This window comes from Mustela erminea, chromosome 2 (genome assembly GCF_009829155.1).
Source record: "Mustela erminea isolate mMusErm1 chromosome 2, mMusErm1.Pri, whole genome shotgun sequence".
Classification (NCBI taxonomy): domain Eukaryota; kingdom Metazoa; phylum Chordata; class Mammalia; order Carnivora; family Mustelidae; genus Mustela; species Mustela erminea.
This window is the reverse complement of record NC_045615.1, coordinates 26,202,930-26,223,762: the sequence shown is the minus strand read 5'-3', so window position 1 is coordinate 26,223,762 and position 20,833 is coordinate 26,202,930. Positions and strand designations below refer to the sequence as shown.

At 35.8% G+C, this 20,833-nt stretch overlaps 1 protein-coding gene across 6 annotated transcripts in view; it reads right to left on the bottom strand.

Moving 5' to 3' along the window:
- The window catches only part of ARFIP1 (ADP ribosylation factor interacting protein 1), a 108,850-nt gene that overhangs the window by 37,455 nt on the left and 50,562 nt on the right, over window positions 1-20,833 (bottom strand). For 3 of the 6 annotated variants that reach the window (XM_032332534.1, XM_032332535.1, XM_032332536.1), the window contains exons 3-6: window positions 16,762-16,870; window positions 11,715-11,810; window positions 10,030-10,142; window positions 3,474-3,695 (exon numbers count right to left, since the gene is read on the bottom strand). In XM_032332534.1, the coding sequence (XP_032188425.1) occupies window positions 3,474-3,695; window positions 10,030-10,142; window positions 11,715-11,810; window positions 16,762-16,870 (540 nt within the window). The remainder of the gene's footprint in view (window positions 1-3,473; window positions 3,696-10,029; window positions 10,143-11,714; window positions 11,811-16,761; window positions 16,871-20,833) is intronic. The other 3 variants (XM_032332538.1, XM_032332537.1, XM_032332539.1) reach the window with 3 other exon arrangements.

The window sequence follows — 20,833 nt, the reverse complement described above, 5'->3', positions numbered from 1 at the left end:
CCATGATGTCCAGATTTTGGTCAAACATAATTCTGGATATTTCAGTGCAGGTATGTTTTTTTTTGAAGGAGATTAATATTTGAATTGGAGTGTGAGTAAAGCAGACTGCCCTCCACAATAGCAATGGACCTCATCCAATCAATTGAAGACCTTAACAGAACGAAGACTGAATTCCCTGGAACAACAAGGCATTCTGCTAAAAGACCGCCTTTGCACTTAAGCCGCAACTCTTCCTTGAGTCTCTCCAGTCTGCCAACTTATTTCACAGGTTTTACATGTACCAAGACTCTAAAATCCTATGAACCAATTTCTTAAAATACATCTTTCTGTATATCTACATATCCTGTTGGTTCTTTGCCTACAGAACTTAACTAATACAGCACCATATTTCTTTTTTGTCCTTAAAAATCCACTGACTCTTGAATTTAAGAAAATTCATTTAGGATATTGTCATCAGAAGACTCAGACTGGGATTTCACTTGTATTATCTATTTTGCCATCATTGTTGAGTTAATGCTGCTGTCTCTCTGCAGTCATCTTCTGATTTTGTCTAATAACTATGAAATTTCTTCCTCTGGTATTGTCTTCTCTTTGCCATTATATGGGCAAAAAAATGAAAAATTCGAAATTTTCAACTATGCTGCATAAACATTAAAAAAAATACTACAAAGATATTTATCTATTACATTATTTTTTAAGGCAATGCCATCATTCTTTTGTTTTGCTATCATCTTAGTAACTTTTAACATGGTTGGAAATAAAAGATAAGTAATGAAATAATTTCTAAGATGATGAAATAGCAAATTGTTTTAAGATCATTAAGATCCCATACCATGTCCTTGATTTCCAATGGACCCATATGGCAGTTGCAAGATAGAAACTTGTATTCTGGGGCACCTGGGTGGCTCAGTCAGTTAAGTGTCTGCCATTGGCTCAGGTCATGATCTGGGGTTCTGGGATCAAACCCTGTGTCCAGCTCCTTGCTCAGAGGGGAAGCCTGCTTCTCCCTCTCCCTCTGCCCCTTCCCACTCATGTTCTCTCTGACTCACTCTGCTCTCTCTCTCAAATAAATAAAATACCTTTTTAAAAAAGTTTTATTCTGTTAAAACAATTAATAATTTTTTCATTGTAAAAAACTCATGAATTATCAATCCTTACAAAGGATTAGAGATGATCAAATAAGAAACTCAAAAATTAAAACTGGGTCTAACAGACTTGAATACTGAGGATTAACCACCAGTTCTGTTAAAAAAAAAAAAAAAAAGGATTTGACATCTAGAAAAAGCTAACAAAAGTACCTACTAGCTAATACTGAGCAATAAATGAGCTAATACATATCTAAACCACTTAGAATAGTATCTGGCATATAGTAAATCCCCAATGTGTATTAACTATTATAATTAACAGGGTCTACTGAGTACAGCATCACTGATAACACTGCTCTAACACTTCCCCAGAAACCCTATGCTCTGGCTACCTCTTTCCATACTGTGGGGATTTTTCTCTCTAGAGATTCCACAAAGGGGTGCCTGGGTGGCTCAGTGGGTTAAGCCTCTGCCTTCAGCTCAGGTCAAGATCTCAGGGTCCTGGGATTGAGTCCCGCTTCCAGCTCTCTGCTCAGCAGGGAGCCTGCTTCCCTTCCTCTCTCTCTGCCTGCCTCTATGCCAACTTGTGTTCTCTCTGTCAAATGAATAAATAAAATCTTAAAAAAAAAAAAAGATTCCACTTAAAGAGATAGGAAGAGATCATGGAGAAATAGACAGGCCTGCTGTAGCTCCACCCCAAGCACACAGACAGGCAAGCCCCACCGGGAGCCACCCTCTCCTGGCCTCACTGTCTGTATATGTCCTTGGCTATGAAAACAAAACAAATATGTGTATGTTTATATATATAAAACATAAAGTGTACATATATATGACTTTCAGCTCCACCTTTTTTTCTTCATTTTTTTTTTCAAGATTTTATTATTTGTCAAAGAGATAGAGAGCCAGAGTATGCACAAGCAGGGGGAGCAGCAGGCAGAAGGAGAAGCAGGGTCCCAGCCGAGCAAGGAACCTGATGCAGGATTCAATCCCAGGACATGACCTGAGCCGGAAGGCATATGCTTAACCGACTGAGCCACCCAGGCATCTTGCTCTACCTTAAAAAAAAAAAAAAAAAAAAAAAAATATTTTATGCATTTATTTATTTGAGAGAGAGAGAGAACACATACAGGCACATGCATGAGCAGGGAAAGGACCAGTGGGGGAGGATGAGGGACACACAGTCTCCCAGCTGAGAGTGCAGAGGACACCAGCTCAATACCAGGACTCTGAACAGGATCATGACCTGAGCCTAGCTAGACATTTAACCTACTGAGCTACCTAGGTGCTCCACAGCTCTACCTTTTATTTGTTTTGTGATCTTACGAATACTACCTAACCTTTCTTGGTTTCAGTTTCCTCATCTATAAAATAGCATTAATATTTCTTGCAGTACTATTAGGTAAATTACATGATACAAAGACTATAAGGCACCCAGCTCGTTACACTGAAATTGTGGACAGCTGTTAAACTAATCAGCTTCCCAAATATTAGATTAATTCTTTTTGTCTATTTAGTGACTCAGTTAGAATTGAATCTAAGTATTCCTCACTATTATGAGATAGATTGCTATCTCTAGCCAAACTTTCTTTTCCAAGATTATAGATATTATCAAATAATTTAATGCTCTAAATTATCTAACTCTTCAAGTTAGAAAGTCTGTAGGCAAGGGATTTAACCTTTTTGGCTCCAGAGTAGGGGGAAAAAAAAGTGATCAAAGAAGTCACTTAAGGTAACATAAGAAATTCTTAGGAATGCTTTGCTGAAGACTTTAGAGATATATGCAAAAAAATTTTATAATTATTCTAAAATTCTTAATTTTTATTTTTTAATTTTTAAAAGATTTTATTTATTTATTTGACAAAGATCACAAGTAGGCAGAGAGGCAGGTAGAGAGAGGTGGGGGGAAGCAGGCTCCCTGTCGAGCAGAGAGCCCGATGTGGGGCTCGATCCCAGGACCCTGAGATCATGACCTGAGCCAAAGGCAGAGGCTTAACCCACTTAGCCACCCAGGTGCCCCTAAAATTCTTAATTTTTAAAAACTCACAATTTATATTAATGATTTCAGTAAAAGATCATGAATCCAGTCAAGCAAGTTACTATTTGCTCAAGACACTTTGAGAATAGAGAAGAGATTTTCAATAGGTACCTAGACTAAGGCAGGCTGAATACTTTCCTTTTCGTTCCTCTAAGTTCCCTTCCCCTGAAACCTCTAGCTGACATCTCTAGACATTTGGGCCTTCTTAAAAATTACATGAAATATTTTAAAAGAATACCAATTCCAAATTTATTAAGAGTTAAGCAAATCAGAAATGTAACAAATTACATCTTAGAATACTATTGCCATTCTCCTCCTCCACACTTTCCAAAAGTTATTTAAAATAACCTTACATGGAGTTCTAATGACTTCAAACTCAGGTCAGCAAATGCATCTCCAAGTTGCCTTTGGGTATGCACCATCTGGAAAAGCTGGGTTGACAATGTCTGAGCCAGTCTTAAAATATTTTCATATTTTTTCTTGTTATCTCTTAATATATCAATCTGGGCTTCAAGTTCAAGGTCCACAGTTCTTGATCCACGGCCTAGCTTCTCAGAAATAATTTGTCGAGTGCACTAAAAGTGGAAAGATGCACTTTGTTTAGGAAGAAAAAAAAAGAACAAAAGAGAAAGGAATAATATAGCAATCCAAAGTACAAATGCTACAGCATTTGGCATATACCATTTTTTGCTTCAAACAAGTTACCCTTAAAAAACTGAAAACTGTCACCCCACTTAAGAAGTTCGCCAAGATTCAAAATAAACTTACCAGACATACCCAATAACTATTATTAATCAGAGGAAGTTTTAAGACTTAGCTAATTTATATCTATTGGTTGAGCTCCCTCACATAACCGTATTTCAGGTTTATACTTGCGTAGATTATTTACAACAACTGAAATACTTAGCATTGATTTAAGAACACGAGTGGGCTGTTAATATAGGAATAATAAGCATATCAAAACTCTACTCTCCTGTTGTTTTCAAATGCTTTTTTTCCTTCTATCTTCCTCTTAAATAGCTGTGTGTATGTGTGTGAGTAGGAGGAATGACAGGAAGAAAGGAAGGAGAAAGAGGTAAGAGGAGGTGGTAGGGAAGGTGGGGAGAGAGAAAAGGGAAGAAATGAAGAGACAGAGGGAGAGAAGGAGGAAAGAAGAGAAAGAGGTAGAGGTAAGAGATTCCTGAATTCTTTTACTTCTATCCAGAAAGAACAGTATTAAATTATGTTATTCTGTCTTGCCCCAGAAATGATACAGGAAATTTTTGTTAGCAATAAAAAATTATAAGCAACTTCACTACTCAACAATATATTTTTAGAGTAACCATATAGGGCATTAATATACTCTTCAGCATTTAAAGTTAACAAAAATATTCTAAAGAAGTGAAAAATATTGCAATTTTTTAAATTTGCAAATCTGCTCTTTTATCTTGTCTTTCACAGTTTTGGTTACAGAACTGATATCTATTCCAAAAATTAAAATAAGAATGAAATAAAAGGTGAATTTCCTCTTCCTTCCTTTAATCCCACTAAATAAAACAAAACTGTTAACAGTTTGATGGATAGTCTACACTCTTCCTTAAACCTCTACACTCATATACTTTTCAAGTAAAAATGAGACTGTGGTATGCTATACATACAACCCATAGGTCATTTTCCTATTACCAAATACCTTGAGATTTTTTTTCCTGTCAATACATATAAATCTATCTATTTTTTTAAGTAATCTCTACACTCAACGTGGGGCTCAAACTTACAACCCAGAGATCAAGAGTTGCATGAACCACTGACAGAGCCAAACAGGTGCCCCTACTCTATTCTTCTCAAAAAAATTTTTAAGTGGCACCTGGGTGGCTCAGTTGGTTAAATGTCTACCTTCTGCAAAGGTCATGATCCCAGGGTCCTGGGATTGACCCCCACATCAGGCTCCCTGCTCAGGGGAGAAAAAGCCTGCTTCTCCCTCTCCCTTTGCTGCTTCCCCTGCTTGTGTTCTCTTTGTGTGTGTCTTCTCTTCTGTCAAAGAAATAAAAAATAAAATCTTAAAAAAATTTTTTAATAATTTTTTTAAATTTTGGGTGTGAGAATTCCTGTGGATGAGACTCAATAAGAAAATAAATAAATAAGTGCCTGGGTGGCTCAGTGGGTTAAAACCTCTGCCTCCAGCTTGGGTCATGATCCCAGGGTCCTGGGGGATGGAGCCCTGCATCAGGCTCTTTGCCTGGCGGGGAGCCTGCTTCCCCCTCTCTGTCTCTGCCTGCCTCTCTGCCCACTTATGATCTCTGTCTGTCAAATAAGTAAATAAAATCTTAAGAAAAAAAAAAAAATTTTTGGATTTAAAATTTATGAATAAAATCAGGTCAATTAAAATAATATATAAAAATACTACTTACTTATATGTCAGACCCTAAACTTAAAATTGCTCCAATTATATATTTGGTTTAAATCACCGCCTGTTTTTAGAGCCAAAATTAACAACCAATAAAGAAGTGCTAAACAGTCTCTGTAAGGAAAAGCCTTTAAGTGACTGATGCATTACAAATAGCTCGAGCCACAAACACACTTAGTACCTTTGAATCTTAACAGGGACAAGACAGTAGAATTTAAAGAACAGTTAAGTGGATGAAAACCTTAGCTGCTCAAGTCAGAGCATTGGCCACTACACTCTCTATATTTTGTGAATTGTTCATGGGTGTAGTAGCTTGTAAATCAGGAATTGTTTATATTTTTATACAGAGCACGTACCTCTTCTCAAGAGTAATACGAAGTGAATTTATTCTTTCAGTTAATACTTCTAAAATATGATTTAAAATCATCTACAAAAAGCATAGGTTTTTTTAAGATGATAAAAGTGGCCTGAAACATGTTCATCAATCATCCTCCAAATTATTTAGTGTTTGTTAGAGAACAGAAACAGAGAGAGATTAAAGGCCGAAAACCATGCAGGAACTGAAATCCAAGAAAAGGAAGATCAAAGTTGTAGCTAGAAGAACCAAGTTGTTCAACAGTAAAATGGTAACAAGTAGAGATCTACATCAACCAAATCAAAATCTACACTTGAAAGATTATCCAAATGACAATGAATGTCCTATAGAGTTCATAATTTGGAATGAAAAGGTAAAAAAGTCATAAGAACAGAGTCAAGAAGACCCAATAAAGTCATTACACTGAGTTTGTTTAGGTTCGGAAGCATATGCCAGCCCAGACACACTGGCTATAAACTCCATTAAAATTCTCTAAGTTAGAACACTCTTTCTTTTCTGTTATGTTTTTTTAAATATAAATACACTTAAAAAAATTTTTTTTTTAAATTTATTTATTTATTGGGCGCCTGGGTGGCTCAGTGGGGTAAAGCCTTTGCCTTCGGCTCAGGTCATGGTCCCAGGGTCCTGGGATCAAGCCCCACATTGGGCTCTCTGCTCAGCAGGGAGCCTGCTTCCCTTCCTCTCTCTCTGCCTACTTGTGATCTCTGTCTAATAAATAAATAAAATCTTAAAAAAAAAAAAAGATTTTTTTTTTGAGAGAGAGAGGGAACGAGAGTGCATACAAGAGGGAGGAGGGGCAAAGGGAGAGGAGAGAGAAAGAATCCTAAGCAGACTCCCCACTGAGTGCAGAGTCCAATGGGAGGCCCAATCCCAGGACCCCAAGATCATGACTTCAGCCAAAATCAAGAGCAGGCCACTAAATCACCAGGTATGCCTGATTTTTTTTTTTTTTTTTTAAAGTAAGCTCTAGATCCAATACAGGGGTTGAACTCAGAACCAAAAAATCAAGAGTCGTAAGCTTTACTGACTGAGACAGCCAGGTGTCCCTCTTCTTTTAGTTGCAACATCCCAGTTAAGCTGTGATGAAAAAAATTTTCAGTTAAAAATAATCATTCTGAGGAGAATGATAACTCCTTCATATAGTATTATGCCACCTGTGCTACCTTTTAAAGGCTGGTCAATTTCATTAACACAAACTTACAAAAAGGCTGGATGTGGTATGTTACCATATAAGAGATAAATATGGAATCTTAATAATGATTCAACTTGGGGTGCCTGGTTGGCTCAGTGGGTTAAAGCCTCTGCCTTCAGTTCAGGTCATGATCCCAAGGTCCTGGGATCAAGCCCTGCATCGGGCTCTCTGCTCAGCAGGGAGCCTGCTACCTCCTCTCTCTCTGGCTGCCTCTCTGCGTACTTGTGATCTCTGTCTGCCAAATAAATAAATAAAATCTTTAGAAAAAAATGATTCGACTCAGATTACTGTAGAAGTAGCCAAAAAAAAGGGAACAGATAATAAGTATATAGGAAAAAAGGAGAGAACAAGGGAAACATGAACTAAGGGACACAAGAGGAAGGCTCAAATGAACAAAATCTTACATTCTGTAATTTGTAATAGTAAGACTTGGTTCAGAAATAAGGCCTATACTTTTTTAAGGTGGTAGTTATTTTTATTAATTAATTAATTATTTTTAAAAAAGATTTTATTTATTTATTTGAGAGAGAGAGACAGAAAAAATGAGAGGGGGGAGAGGTAGAGAGAAAGGGAGAAGCAGACTCCCCACTGAGCAGGGAGCCTGACATGGGGCTCCATCCTACAACCCTGACCTGAGCTGAAGCAGACACTTAACTGACTGAGCCACCCAGGAGTCCCTAATTAATTATTTATTTTTATTTATCTATTTTTAAGATTTTTATTTATTTATTTGACAGAGATAAAGAGACATCCAGAGAGGAGATCAGACAGGGGGAGTGAGAGGGAGAGAAGCAGGCCTCCTGCAGAGCAGGGAGCCGGATACAGGACTCGATCCCAGGACCCTGAGATCATAACCTGAGCTGAAGGCAGACACTTAATGACTGATCCACCCAGGCACCCCACTAATTAATTTTTTAAAAAAGTAGTACCTACAGCCAATGTGGGGCTCGAACTCACAATCCCAAGATTAAGAGTCGCATGTTCTATCAACTGAGACAGCTAAGGACTGCATTCTTTAGGTTTCAATGTGTGATCAGAGAATGTTACTAGTTAGAAGCAAATTTCATGAATAAATGAACAAAGGAATGGTTGAATAAATACATTTAATAAATAAATGAATGAAGCTCAGTTTGGTATGAAAGACAAATATGTGAAATGAAAGGGAGCAAAAAGAAATTCCAAGTAGTAGGCAAATATAGTCACATGAACAAAGTTATAGATGTATGAGATACCATAGTTTGTTTAGGATATCTCTGGATAATTTGGTATGGGTCACTGGTGGGAAAGAGGAGCAATAGGGGAAAATGTTGGGAAGGTAGGTGGGTCAGATCCATGCCATTCTAAGACAAAAGAGATCAAATGAACACTTTAAAGCAAGGGTGAACCTTGCTGCAGAATATGCAGCAAGAATATGCAAGCTAGCATAGGCAAGCTAGACTGCAGAATATGCAGTCTAAGAGATTTTATCAGGAAGCTATTTCAGTAATGTGAGAGTAACAAAGACATGGACAATGGCTGTGAAAAAGGAACGGAGAAAAAGGGATAAAGTAAAATATTAAGGAGCCAGAGTCCACTTAATGATAATAGATATGTGGCATCAATGAGAAGATGAAGTAGAAATCTGAATATATGGGTGAACTGTTGTGATATGAGGGAATACAAAGGGAGAGACAATTCATGGAATAAAAGAATCCAGATCCTTGATAACAAAAGGAGCAATAATTAAATACAATGTCCTGAATGAGAACAGTCTACACTGGCACCATTTTTTAACAACTATCATTGGCATTTCTCAGGGCTACAGTGGCATGAGGAAAACAATTTTGGGAAAGATTCATGAGCATGTTTCAGGGCACTTTTATCATGTTAAGAAAACCTGTACTTTTGTAGATGATTTCAGATATTCTGAAAGTATTAACTGAAAAAATAAATTTACTTCTGTATTACTCTTGAGAAGACACAGACATGTGCTCTGTATAAAAATACAGACCATTGCTGCGTTATAAACTACTACATCCACAAACAATTCACAAATGTAGACTGTTATGGCCAATGCTCTAACTTGAGTAGCTAGGGTTTTCGCCCACATCAATGTTCTTTAAACTATTTTTTAAAAAGATTATTTATTTATCTGAGAGAGAGAGCATGATTGTGACCGGGGTTGGAGCAGAGGGAGAAGGAGAGAGAGAATCTCAAGCAGACTGTGCATAGAGCTCAGAGCCTGACGTGAGACTCTATCTCACCACCCCAAGATCATGACCTGAGCTGAAATCAAGAGATGGACACTTAACTGTCTGAACCACCGAGGCGCCCCTAACTGTTATTTAAACTGTTTTGTCCCTGTTAGGATTCAAAGGTCCTAAGTGGCTCTGTGGCTTGAGCTATTTGTAATACATCAAAAATACTATGGCTTAAATAATTTGCTTATTTGTTTTACAGAGGCCATACAAAAGAATAGTCACCAATTATTCTGAAGCAATGCAACTAACAACATCAATACATTGTTGAAGTTTAACTCTTTGCAATGTGGTGCTGTCTGTACAGTTAATGCTTAATTATTACAATAAGATCAGAGAATTCCAACTCTGAAAAATGACTATAACTCTGACATTCAGTTGCTGTAAGGTATCAAGAAGAGGAGGTAGGGATAGACAAGTCTATAGCAGTTCTACAGGTAAACATATTCCAAGGTAATATATTTCTTCTTCAATTATGTTCTATGAATTAATAAGCATTTCTGTAGCCTTTTTACTCTTTTGCTACTGACTTTTGAAACTACATTTATTCAAAGATCAATAAGACAAAATACTTCACTTTCTAATTGTATTTTTATAGTTAGATGGCATTATTCTCTCCTATAATTTCATATAATTGCAAATAATTTGCACAACATACAATTTGCATAAGAATGAAAATTCTTAGAGCTAGTCAGGGTGGAAACATTAAAAAAATACAAACCTTATAGGTGTTTAGACTCCATTTTCTAACAAGCTCTAACTTTTCCATTGCAGGATTTTTTATTTCATCTGCTAGAATAACTGGTCCACTTTTGGTTTGTGTTCTCTGGCCACCTGCATGATCATAACAGAAGACAAAACACAAACTAGATAAAGACAAGAAGGGAAAAAAACCCAAACCACTGATGCTATTCAAATTAAACTACTTATACACTTAAAAAGGTTTCCACAAAGTGAAGGACTAGAACTTTCTGGAATAATTGAGGACAATTTTCAAATGCTTAAAAAATATTTCTGCCAATTAAACACAAATGCTTTGTGGTTTGTCTATCATCTTAAAAAAAAAAAAATGCTGCAACCAGCCTTCTCTTCTAAATAAGCTCTTTACTTCTAGAAAACAAAATTTCCACAATTACTCTTACAACCTAATGACCCTTAAAAAAACTGTGTCAGTAAAAATCTGGAAAGGTTATGTACTCTTCACAGTGATCTCCTTTCATCATATGATGTAGAACAGAGCAACAAGAGGTTACTATAATTTTGGAGGATTTAAAAATGTAATTCAAATTTCAAATAGTCATTAAAAATACCTTACCACCAGTATGAAAGGCTAGGCTAAAACAAGACCTACACTGTACCTCCTTTTTTTTTTTTTTTCCAAGACCACCCACCCTCCTGCAAAAAGCCATAATTAATAAAGGCAGTATAAAGCCCTGACAATGTATTGCTCCAACAATTAGGAAATTATGACATAAAAGCAACTTTATATATTGTTTCTATAGTAAAATATTTTTCATAGAAGAAAAGAGTTAAGTGCTTATGAGACTAATGACTTAAGAGTAAAGACTTCATAATAATTTGAAAACAACAATGAAATAAGGAGAGGAGAAAAAGTCCTAAAAAATGGCTTTTAAAGTCAGAGCAAAAATTTCTCTTCTCACTTACTCCTACAGTCAGACCAGCCTTTGCCACAACTTTACCACAAGCCTAAGATCAAGAATGGTATATTAAAATCAAATACATTTAAGATTTATAAAATTGTCATAGAAACAAAATACAGAATGTTAACATTTCATATGTTAAAAAGAAATGTGTTGTTCAAATTTTTCCTGTTTTTATAGGTCAGTAATATTAAAGTATAGAGCAAATTCAATGCAAAGAAATACATTTCCCCCAAGTACTTTTCACTGCATAATTGGTAAATTACATATCATTTTGCTGCAATCTGCAAGCTATCTGTAAACTGTAGTTGAAAATAGGAAGACACAACATTTTCCACTTGACCCATTCCAAATAATGAACAAGCCAACTGTTGAAGGCTCTTTTTTTGTTTAACTGAAAACAAGAGAGCAGAGCTGCAAAGCTGAGAGGATCAAGTAAGTTACTCTACATTTTTCCAAAGTTGAGAAAGCATGATGTAAAATGAATCCAATTTTACAATGTTTTTTAATCTCAAAGTGAATTACACTTCATGTTTAAGATACATAGTTAATAACACTGAAAGCCCAGAAAAATAGGTATGCCTAGAAAGATTATTTCCATTATTGTTAAAAAAAAGAAGCAGCCACCAAGAAAAGGCAGAATTACACACACCTATGAATATAAAGCAAGGGATTACGAAACTGAGGGAATTAGTTTAGTTTCAGAAGTAGCAAGAGGGTTTTATCCAATCAGTGCAGTGAATACCTGCAGGAACAATTAAATCACTTCCTTGTTGAGCCAGTCGACTAGCTGCAACCCTGCTAGGAGACATAACAGATGGCAATGGTGGTGCCGGGGAACCTGGAAAGGGTAGACATTTAACTGTGAAAATCCTCTTTCTTTTCTACATGCCACACATTTTGAATCTTGGTTTACTGACACTGCCCTTAAAATATTTAAAAAATTGGGTTAAAAACTGGAATTAATATATTTGCTTTCTTGCAGGAAGGGACTAAAAATAAATGGATGCGACCAGGTGGAGTTCTTGCATAAACTTTTCATGGAAGTGTTGAAACCAAACAAAACACATGTAACTATAAGAAGAAACTTGGCAAGGACACATCTAAACACGACTTTACCTGGACTCTGCTATTTCCAAATGGATTAACAGAATGTGATTAAAGTTCCATAGCTGAACGTTTTAAAGTTTAAGTAAATATTTTATAACCTGCTACTCCTACATTCAAAGGAAAGCTCTTTAAGTAGATAAACAAGGTATGTAATAATGCATCAAACTTAGAATTCACAAATTGTGAACTAGTCACAGTGTTCACAGAAATTGTAGTCCAAAACTTCTCATCATAAAGGCAACAGCACAAAGTGTAGATCACTGCTACTCCTAGTGTGGATGCAGAGGACCTATAACAGGAATTTCCCGAGAGCTCATTAAAAATGCAAAAACTCAGGTCCAGTCCTAGACCTACTGAATTAGGATCTGCATTTTCACAAGATGCTTAGGTGATCTGTATGTATTCTGAAGTTTGAGAACTGATGATGTAGAGTGCAATAGCATATTCTACTTAATCATATGAATGAAGCTTTTAAAACATAGCTGGGACGCTGCATAAGATCTACTGATCATCCAGGGGTATCTGTAGGTTTTTGTTCATATTTTTTACAGTTTTACCTTTTTTATTCAATTGTTTTTATTTATTAAACAAAAAAATCTATACATCTATAGATGTTGTTTTTATTTATTGTTTTTATTTATTAAACAAAAAATTGTTTTTATTTATTAAACAAAAAATCTATACATCTATATATTAAACAAAAAAATGTATACATTTCAAGTATACAGTGGGATGTTTTCACGTATGTATACAAACTAATATATCCATCACTTCTTTTGGTTATTTTTCCGTGGATACTTGAGATCTATTCTATTAGCAAATTTCAAGTATACATACAGTATTTATTAACTATAGACACCATGCAGTACATTAGGCATTTGTGGTATTTAAAAGGCCACTCAAAATTATTCTAAAACTCAACTAAGTTTGAGAATCACAGGAAAAAACAATTTTTGAATGAAACACAACTGAATTTTAAATTCTTAACTCTGTATTTGAAATTCTGGCTCTATGTGCCACATAGTATCAGGAATATCCTAGCAAATTAATTAACATCCCTGAGGCTTAGTTATCTACAAAGTGAGAAAACTGACTATCCAACATTGTTCTAATGTCTGGCATTAAACCAAAGAAAGCCACATAACTTCAATTGCTTTCTTTATTTTAAATTCTGAAGTCTGTACATCTTTAAGGGATGATAATTAAAAGTTGAAAAACTTAATATCCTTCCACATTTAGCTGAGAATATTTTCAAGTCTGTAAGATATTTTTATTTCAACTACACTCTCTCCCAGTTCCCTAGAAATCATATAATGAATCAAATTCATAATTTAAATGTTCTAATAGGATAGAAATCAAGATCAAATATCTTTACTTAGAATTCGTAATAATTGGTTACATCCCAGATATACTCAGTTCTGATGGAGAAATAGTCATCAGTTTTAGTAATATGAAAACTAATTTGAACTAGACCTAACATTAAAATCCAAACATACAATAGACCTAAATAGACTGGCACTACCTTTCAAAGTGAGAAATATTTATCTCTTTAAATCTGTTGAATTTAAAACTAGAAGGGATGACAGAAATCAACTAAGCCTGACTTAAACTATAGGAGAAATAAAACCCAGAGGGGTTAAAACAGCTTATCAGAGACTCAGATGCTGAATTCACACCCTAAAATCTTAATTATTAAATTCAACACAGAAAACAGTTACTTATTGTGTTAGAAGGCATTTTAATAGGTTATCCAATCTAATCACCATTTTAAACAAAGATTATCACTACTATCCAAGGCATAAGGGATTCTGTTACATAGGTAAATGTTAAAAAAAAATACTATAATTCTACTTTTTGATGATCCCAGGAACAAAGTTCTGTTGTTCTAGTTATTATTGTTTATTAATGCTGCATAAGGACTAATCTCATGACACAGAAGGAGATGTGTACAATATATGTAACAAATAATACAGAATCTTCCAAACTAAAAGAGCAAAAGACATGGTGCCCTGGTAACTCGGTACTTCAGCCTTTTTCTTTTCCTTTATGGTAATTACTCTTTCTCTGTGTCTTAAACCCCTTAAACCACTAATGTAGGCTAAATTAGTTACTAAAATCATTCACTAATACTCAATAAAAAATAATTCTTAAAAATTGAAAGTCTTGCTTATTGACTAAATTTGAGGAATTAGCTCCATTTCACCTTAATAATTTAGGAATTCAGGAATATGAATATACGTAGGTAATGATCAATATCCCACTAAAATAAAACTCAGATATCAAGTATACTTCATTCTAACGAGCTTTGATTTATTCATGATTTCTACTATATGGAAGTAGTAGATTCCAGTATATGGAATTAGTAGATTTTGATACTTCTTGTTGGTAGGCCAAACTTAAGTATAAGTTCTCCTAAATATGTTCTAGAGATGGAAAAGTAAATGGTTAATGTTTTTTGAAGCAACTGTTTAAGTAATAAAATCATTATTAAGTTATTATTCAGTCATTTTTTCAGAGACCTAAAACAGCCCCAACTCATTTAAGTTTTTTTTCATACGACCAACTTCAAAATTTTAATCATATGCTTTTTCTCATGTTCATTCCAATTTATCTGTAAATGTTTTAAAACAAAGACACTTAAAACAAGTACAACTTTTTGAAAAAAACAAAACAAAACAACCAAAAACTACACCTTTCTAATAAATAATCTGCATAAGGCAGAATGATTCTTTTTAATATACTGATCAACAATAGCTTATGTTAAAAAATTATATAAAGCCAATTCAAAGAGACATAAATTACTCATGAAACATTTTTTATTCCACGTTGAAAGACTAGGCTATATCAATAAGCAAGTGAAACTGATCAGCATTTCCATGCTTATACACAACAGTTTAAATGGTCAGTTGGTTTTAATCATTATATACTACTACTCTACTTAAGGGGAAAAAGATTAAACCAAATGTCAGTTAAATAATCATTGAGAATATTTAACACATCTTAATAGTAAAAGCATTTTTTACATTCTCTATTGACATTTAAATTTGAAAATTGGTGACTGATCCAAAAATGGTGTCATATTATGCACGCCTTTTATCCTTTAAGCACTCATAATTTAAGGCACTTTCAAAATCAAAGTTATCCCCAAGAGAAGATATGCTAGCCAGAATGCTACAAAATGATTAGTGAGATATTGACATGTAAGCTACCTTTCTGCCGTTTTATTTTTCTGAACCTAAGAATGAAAAGGGGGAAAAATGATGTCACTAGATAGCCCATTCATTTTACAGCCTAAAGCAGAGGTTGTTATTCTGGATTATTTTAAACACTTATTTGTAGGGCCAATTTAGGAAAAAATATATTTCAAAATAGAAGTTGTTCTGAATCAAGTATTGACTATTAGTATAATAAAAATAAAGACTACTATTATCTACAAGAGGGCTAAGGATTAGAAAGGCACAGAGATTTTTTTAATATTATGAAATTATAATGAAGTGTTAAAATTAATATACTTCATCAAACATCAAATACAACCACTATTTTAACTATAGCTAAAGAAAGAAAACAATTCATTTTTTATATCCAAATGTTTACATGGTTTTACTTCCACTCACATGAAAATGAAAAAACACTTGAAAAAGGTTATTATATGCAAGAGTATTAAAAAGGACACAACTTTTCCTTACATTAAAGATAGAACTATATATGAAATGTGTGCAGAAAAGAGTTAACTTAGCAGGTCTGTTTATCTTTAAAGAGACCGTCTTACACAATTGACCCTTGGTTGGCATCTTGGTTGGAAACTTAAATTTTGGGAAGATTCCCTCCATTCCTAGAGCGGTAAGACTGGTTCAATCCTCCTAAACTGTTTATACAAACAATGTGGTTTATGCTAAATGCCTGTTTTCCTTTGGGGAGTCTGGAATGTTGGTACATGCTAGGCAGAGGGTGCCTACACAAGCAATCTCCAATAAAGACCCTGGGCACGGAGGCTCCAACAAGCTTCCCTGGTTCACAATAGTTCATGGCATGTTGTCACAGTCTGTTGGGGGAATTAAGCATAATCAATGACTGCTTTCTAATATCCTATGGGAGAAGACCCTTGCAAGTTATGCCTAGTTTTGCCAGACGGCCTCAGGCATCCTTGGCCCTTGCTAATTGTGTTTGCTATACTTTCCCTATAATAATCATCGTCATAAATATGACTATATACTGAGTCCTGTGAGTACTCTCAGCAAATTACTGATCTGAGGGTGGTTTTGGGAGGCTTCTTACATGGAATGTCTAATAGGAAAAATAAAAGTTGTTTTTCTTTTGCTTTGAAATAGGAAATATGTATGTATATAAAATAATACTGACTTAATAGTTACAAATTTTGTAGTTAAAAGCTTAAATAATTTAAATCTGCATTTTTGATAGAATTTTTCAGTTTTTACTTTAGTATTTTAAAACCAATTCTTTAATAATCAGTGAAATAATGCACATTGATCTATTTATATAAAGAAGACTCCTAAAACAATTCTTAAAATTATTTAAATTGAAGAGAAAAAAATTATGCTTATAAAATCAGTGTTTTATCACAGAATCAAAGGACTTTATTATGCTTTATTATTAAAGGTAGCTTTTGATGTACTTCTCCCATCCTCCACCCCAGCCATCTTTAAAAATGTGTGGGCTCTTACCTTGAAATGCTCCTGCTTCAATAACCCCCTCTTTGGTACTGTCAAAGCCATGAGATGTAATCTGGGTTTCTGAGAGACCAAGTCCAGCTGGTAATGAACGCTTCAAATCCTTGGCAACATTTGAATAAAAGAGAAAATCTTCATAAAAAATCTCACACCACAGGGCAGTCAGCATAAGGGTGTCCTTTAACTCACATCTTAAACTATTTTTTCTCTACTATATAGAGAACGCTGTTGTGGCATTCTATAATGATGTATAACCAGCAGCAAACTCAGCAAGATTTGCTGTCAAATACAAAATACTTCCATTATTCTAGAACTAAGCAGCAGGCAGATACCAAAATTCAATTTTCAAATTCCTAAGCTACTGATACCTCAGAAAAATAATTCTAAAGAACAGAATTAAGATGACTAAAAAATCTGTCTATTATGTAAAAACTGATGTCTAATACAATCATGATGAGCCTGGCTAATGGTCAGTAAAAATGAATCGTTCACTTGCCTATTAATTTTCCTTTGATTTCAAGGTTAGTTAGGTAAGCAAGGCTCTTGGATTTCAATCAGGGTGAGGTAAAGGAAATTTTCTGCTATTTAAATTTATGTTAAACACTCATATTAGTCGACCCAAATGCAAATTAGCTTCTAACTGGAACTTAACAGTAATAAATATAAATATAAAAAATAAATAATAAAATAAATATCCACACTCTGTTTTAACAGTTAAAAAAACAGAATGCTAAGAAACACTTCCAAAAGTCCTTTTTTCCTCTGGCTTGGATATGAGGAATTACCCAATTTTCATAATCAGAGTCTATGAATGGATTCTACTGGTTTCCCACAATACTGATAAATGATGCACTAAAACAAAAATATGTCTTTGAAATCCTTTCTTAATATGGTAATATTAAAGAATATTAAGAACTGTACATAATGTACAGTTATAATATGAAAACTCAGACTAACATTTTAAATTTTCTAATTGGCAGAGTCTAAATTTTTAAAAAAGATTTTATTTATTACTTATTTATTTGAGAGAGAAAAAGAGAAAGGGAAGAGAGGGAGAGAGAGAGGGAGAATCTTAAGCAGACTCTGTGTGGAGCCGGACAGAGGACTCGATCTCACCACGGTGAGATCATGACCTGAGCTGAAAACTGAGTTGGACACTTAACTGACTGACGACCCAGACTCCCTAGCAAAGTCTAAATTTAGCAGATACATAACTGGCAAGTGCTGGGAAGGGTTTTTCTTGAGAAACTCATTTTGCCTAGGCAATTATTTGATTGGTATGATAGGCCCTGATTTAGTAACTAATGAAGTCAATTCTCATCTTATCAAACAGCGTTTGACTTACCAAATTTATCACTTATCAAACAGTATTTGACATAGGTAATTAACTGTTCTCTCCCTGTTGTACTTTCAACCCCCCAGCTAACTTCAGACATTCCTGACTTTCCTTTTACAGTATCTGTTATGTTCCACTGTCTCCTTTGCTGATTCCTCCTCATCTCTCCAACCTCCAAATTCTGAAGTGCCCCAGGGTTCAGTCGGAGGACTTTTTCTCCTATAGCCACTTCTTGGGTGATCTAATTGATTCTTCTGGCTTTAAAAACCATCTATACCTCGACAACTTCCAAATTTAGGTGTCTTACTTGGGTCTCTCTTTAACTCCAATATATCTGATTATATACTTGCTATTTCAACTTGGATATTAAATATGCATCTCAAACTTAATGTGTCCAAACTGACTGATTCCACAGTAAATCCCCAACTCCCAACAGACAAAACAAAATAATATTACCTACATTTTCACTCCTTTCAGTTAACAGCATCTCTACTATCAAAATCTTAGCCCAAATCTTTTGATTCTCTCTTATGTCCACATCTAAACCATTAGCAAATACTATCAGATCTACTCTCAAAATATATCCAGGATCAAACCAATTCTTACCACTTCCACTGCTACCACTCTCATCTAAGCAAGCATCATATTTCAACTGGATTACTTCAACGGCCTTTTAATTGGTCTCCCTGCTTCTATCCAAGACCATTAAATCCACACATCAACCAAAATTACCCCACATGAAAACTCTACAACAGCCTCCCATCTCATTTGAAGAAAACCCAGACTGTTAAATTCTCTCTAGGCATTACATGATTTGACTTAATCTCCTACCAGAATGAGCCGTAGCTGCCGCACAGTTATGTCAAAAACAATAAACCTATATATGTTTCAGAGCCTTGTACTTCCTCTTCCACACCCCCTAACCCTGAATGCTTTCTTACCAGACATCTACAGGGCTTGCTTCTCTAGTGAGAGAAGCTTTCCCCCAACAACATATAAAATAGCTCTCAGGGAACCTGGGTGGCTCAGTCGGTTAAGTGGCCAACTCTTGATTTCGGCTCAGGTCATGGTCGCAGGGTCAAGGGCTTGAGCCCTGTCTTGGGTTCCACGCTCAGCAGAGAGTCTGCTTGAAATTCCCTCCACCTGCTCCCCCCTCTAAAATAAATAAATCTTAAAAAAAAAAAAAAAGAGTAGTAAATAAAATAGCAACTCTTACAACCTTACACTGGAACTCCCTATTCTGCTCACTATGGGAAGTTTTATACTTCCCATAGCAGGCGTCACTCAGTATTTGTATTATTTTTATCTCTTCTCTCTATATACTGTAAGCTTCATGAAAGCAGGGATGTTGCTTATTTTGTTTACTGCTGTATGTTTAGCACCTGAAATAGTGCCTGAGATACAGACATTCACTAAATATTTGTTGAATGAATAAATGAATTTGTTGAAAGGACTTGTGATTCAAAACCATATAGATTAAGAAGCTGCTATAGCGGAGGGAGGAGTCAAGATGGCGGAGAAGTAGCAGGCTGAGACTGCTTCAGCTAGCCGGAGATCAGCTAGATAGCTTATCTAAAGATTGCAAACACCTGAAAATCCATCGGCAGATCGAAGAGAAGAAGAACAGCAATTCTGGAAACAGAAAAACAACCACTTTCTGAAAAGTAGGACTGGCGGAGAAGTGAATCCAAAGCGACGGGAAGATAGACCCCGGGGGAGGGGCCGGCTCCCGGCAAGCGGCGGAGCAACGGCGCACAAAATCAGGACTTTTAAAAGTCTGTTCCGCTGAGGGACATCGCTCCAGAGGCTAAACCGGGGCGAAGCCCACGCGGGGTCAGCGTGGCCTCAGGTCCCGCAGGGTCACAGAAGGATCAGGGGTGTCTGAGTGTCGCAGACCTTGCGGGTATTGGAACGGGAAAGCCGGCTACAGAGACAGAGCCGACAGTAAGCTCACAGCTCGGTGTTACCTTGAACTGGTCGCAGGCTCGGAGAGCTCGGAGCGCGGCCGGAGGTCAGGCAGACGGGAGTAACTGGGCGCTGTTCTCTGAGGGCGCACTGAGGAGTGGGGCCCTGGGCTCTCGGCTCCTCCGGGCCGGAGACCAGGAGGCCGCCATTTGTATTCCCGTCCTCCGGAACTCTACGGAAAGCGCTCAGGGAACAAAAGCTCCTGAAAGCAAACCCGAGCGGATTACTCACCCCGGCCCCGGGTAAGGGCGGTGTAATTCCGCCTGGGGCAAAGACACTTGAGAATCACTACAACAGGCCCCTCCCCCAGAAGATCAACAAGAAATCCAGCCGAGACCAAGTTCACCTACCAAGGAGTGCGGTTTCAATACCAAGGAGAGCAGCAGAATTCCAGAGGAGGAGAAAGCCAAGCACGGAACTCATGGCTTTTTCCCTGTGATTTTTTTTTTAGTCTTGCAGTTAATTTAATTTTTTTCTTTTTCATTTTTTGTTTTTTTTTTTTTCTCGCCTTCGGGTAAAATTTTTTTTTTTTTAACTGTTACCTTTTTCTTTTTTAACGATTTTTTACTAGTTTATCTAATATATATATTTTTTCTTTTTTACATTTTTCTTAGGTGTTTTCCTTTTTTTTTTTTAATTCTTTTCTTTTTTCTTTTTTTTTTTTTCTTTTCTTTTCTTTCTTCCTTTTTGAACCTCTTTTTATCCCCTTTCTCCCCCCTCACGATTTTGGATCTCTTCTAATTTGGTTAAAGCATTTTTTCCTGG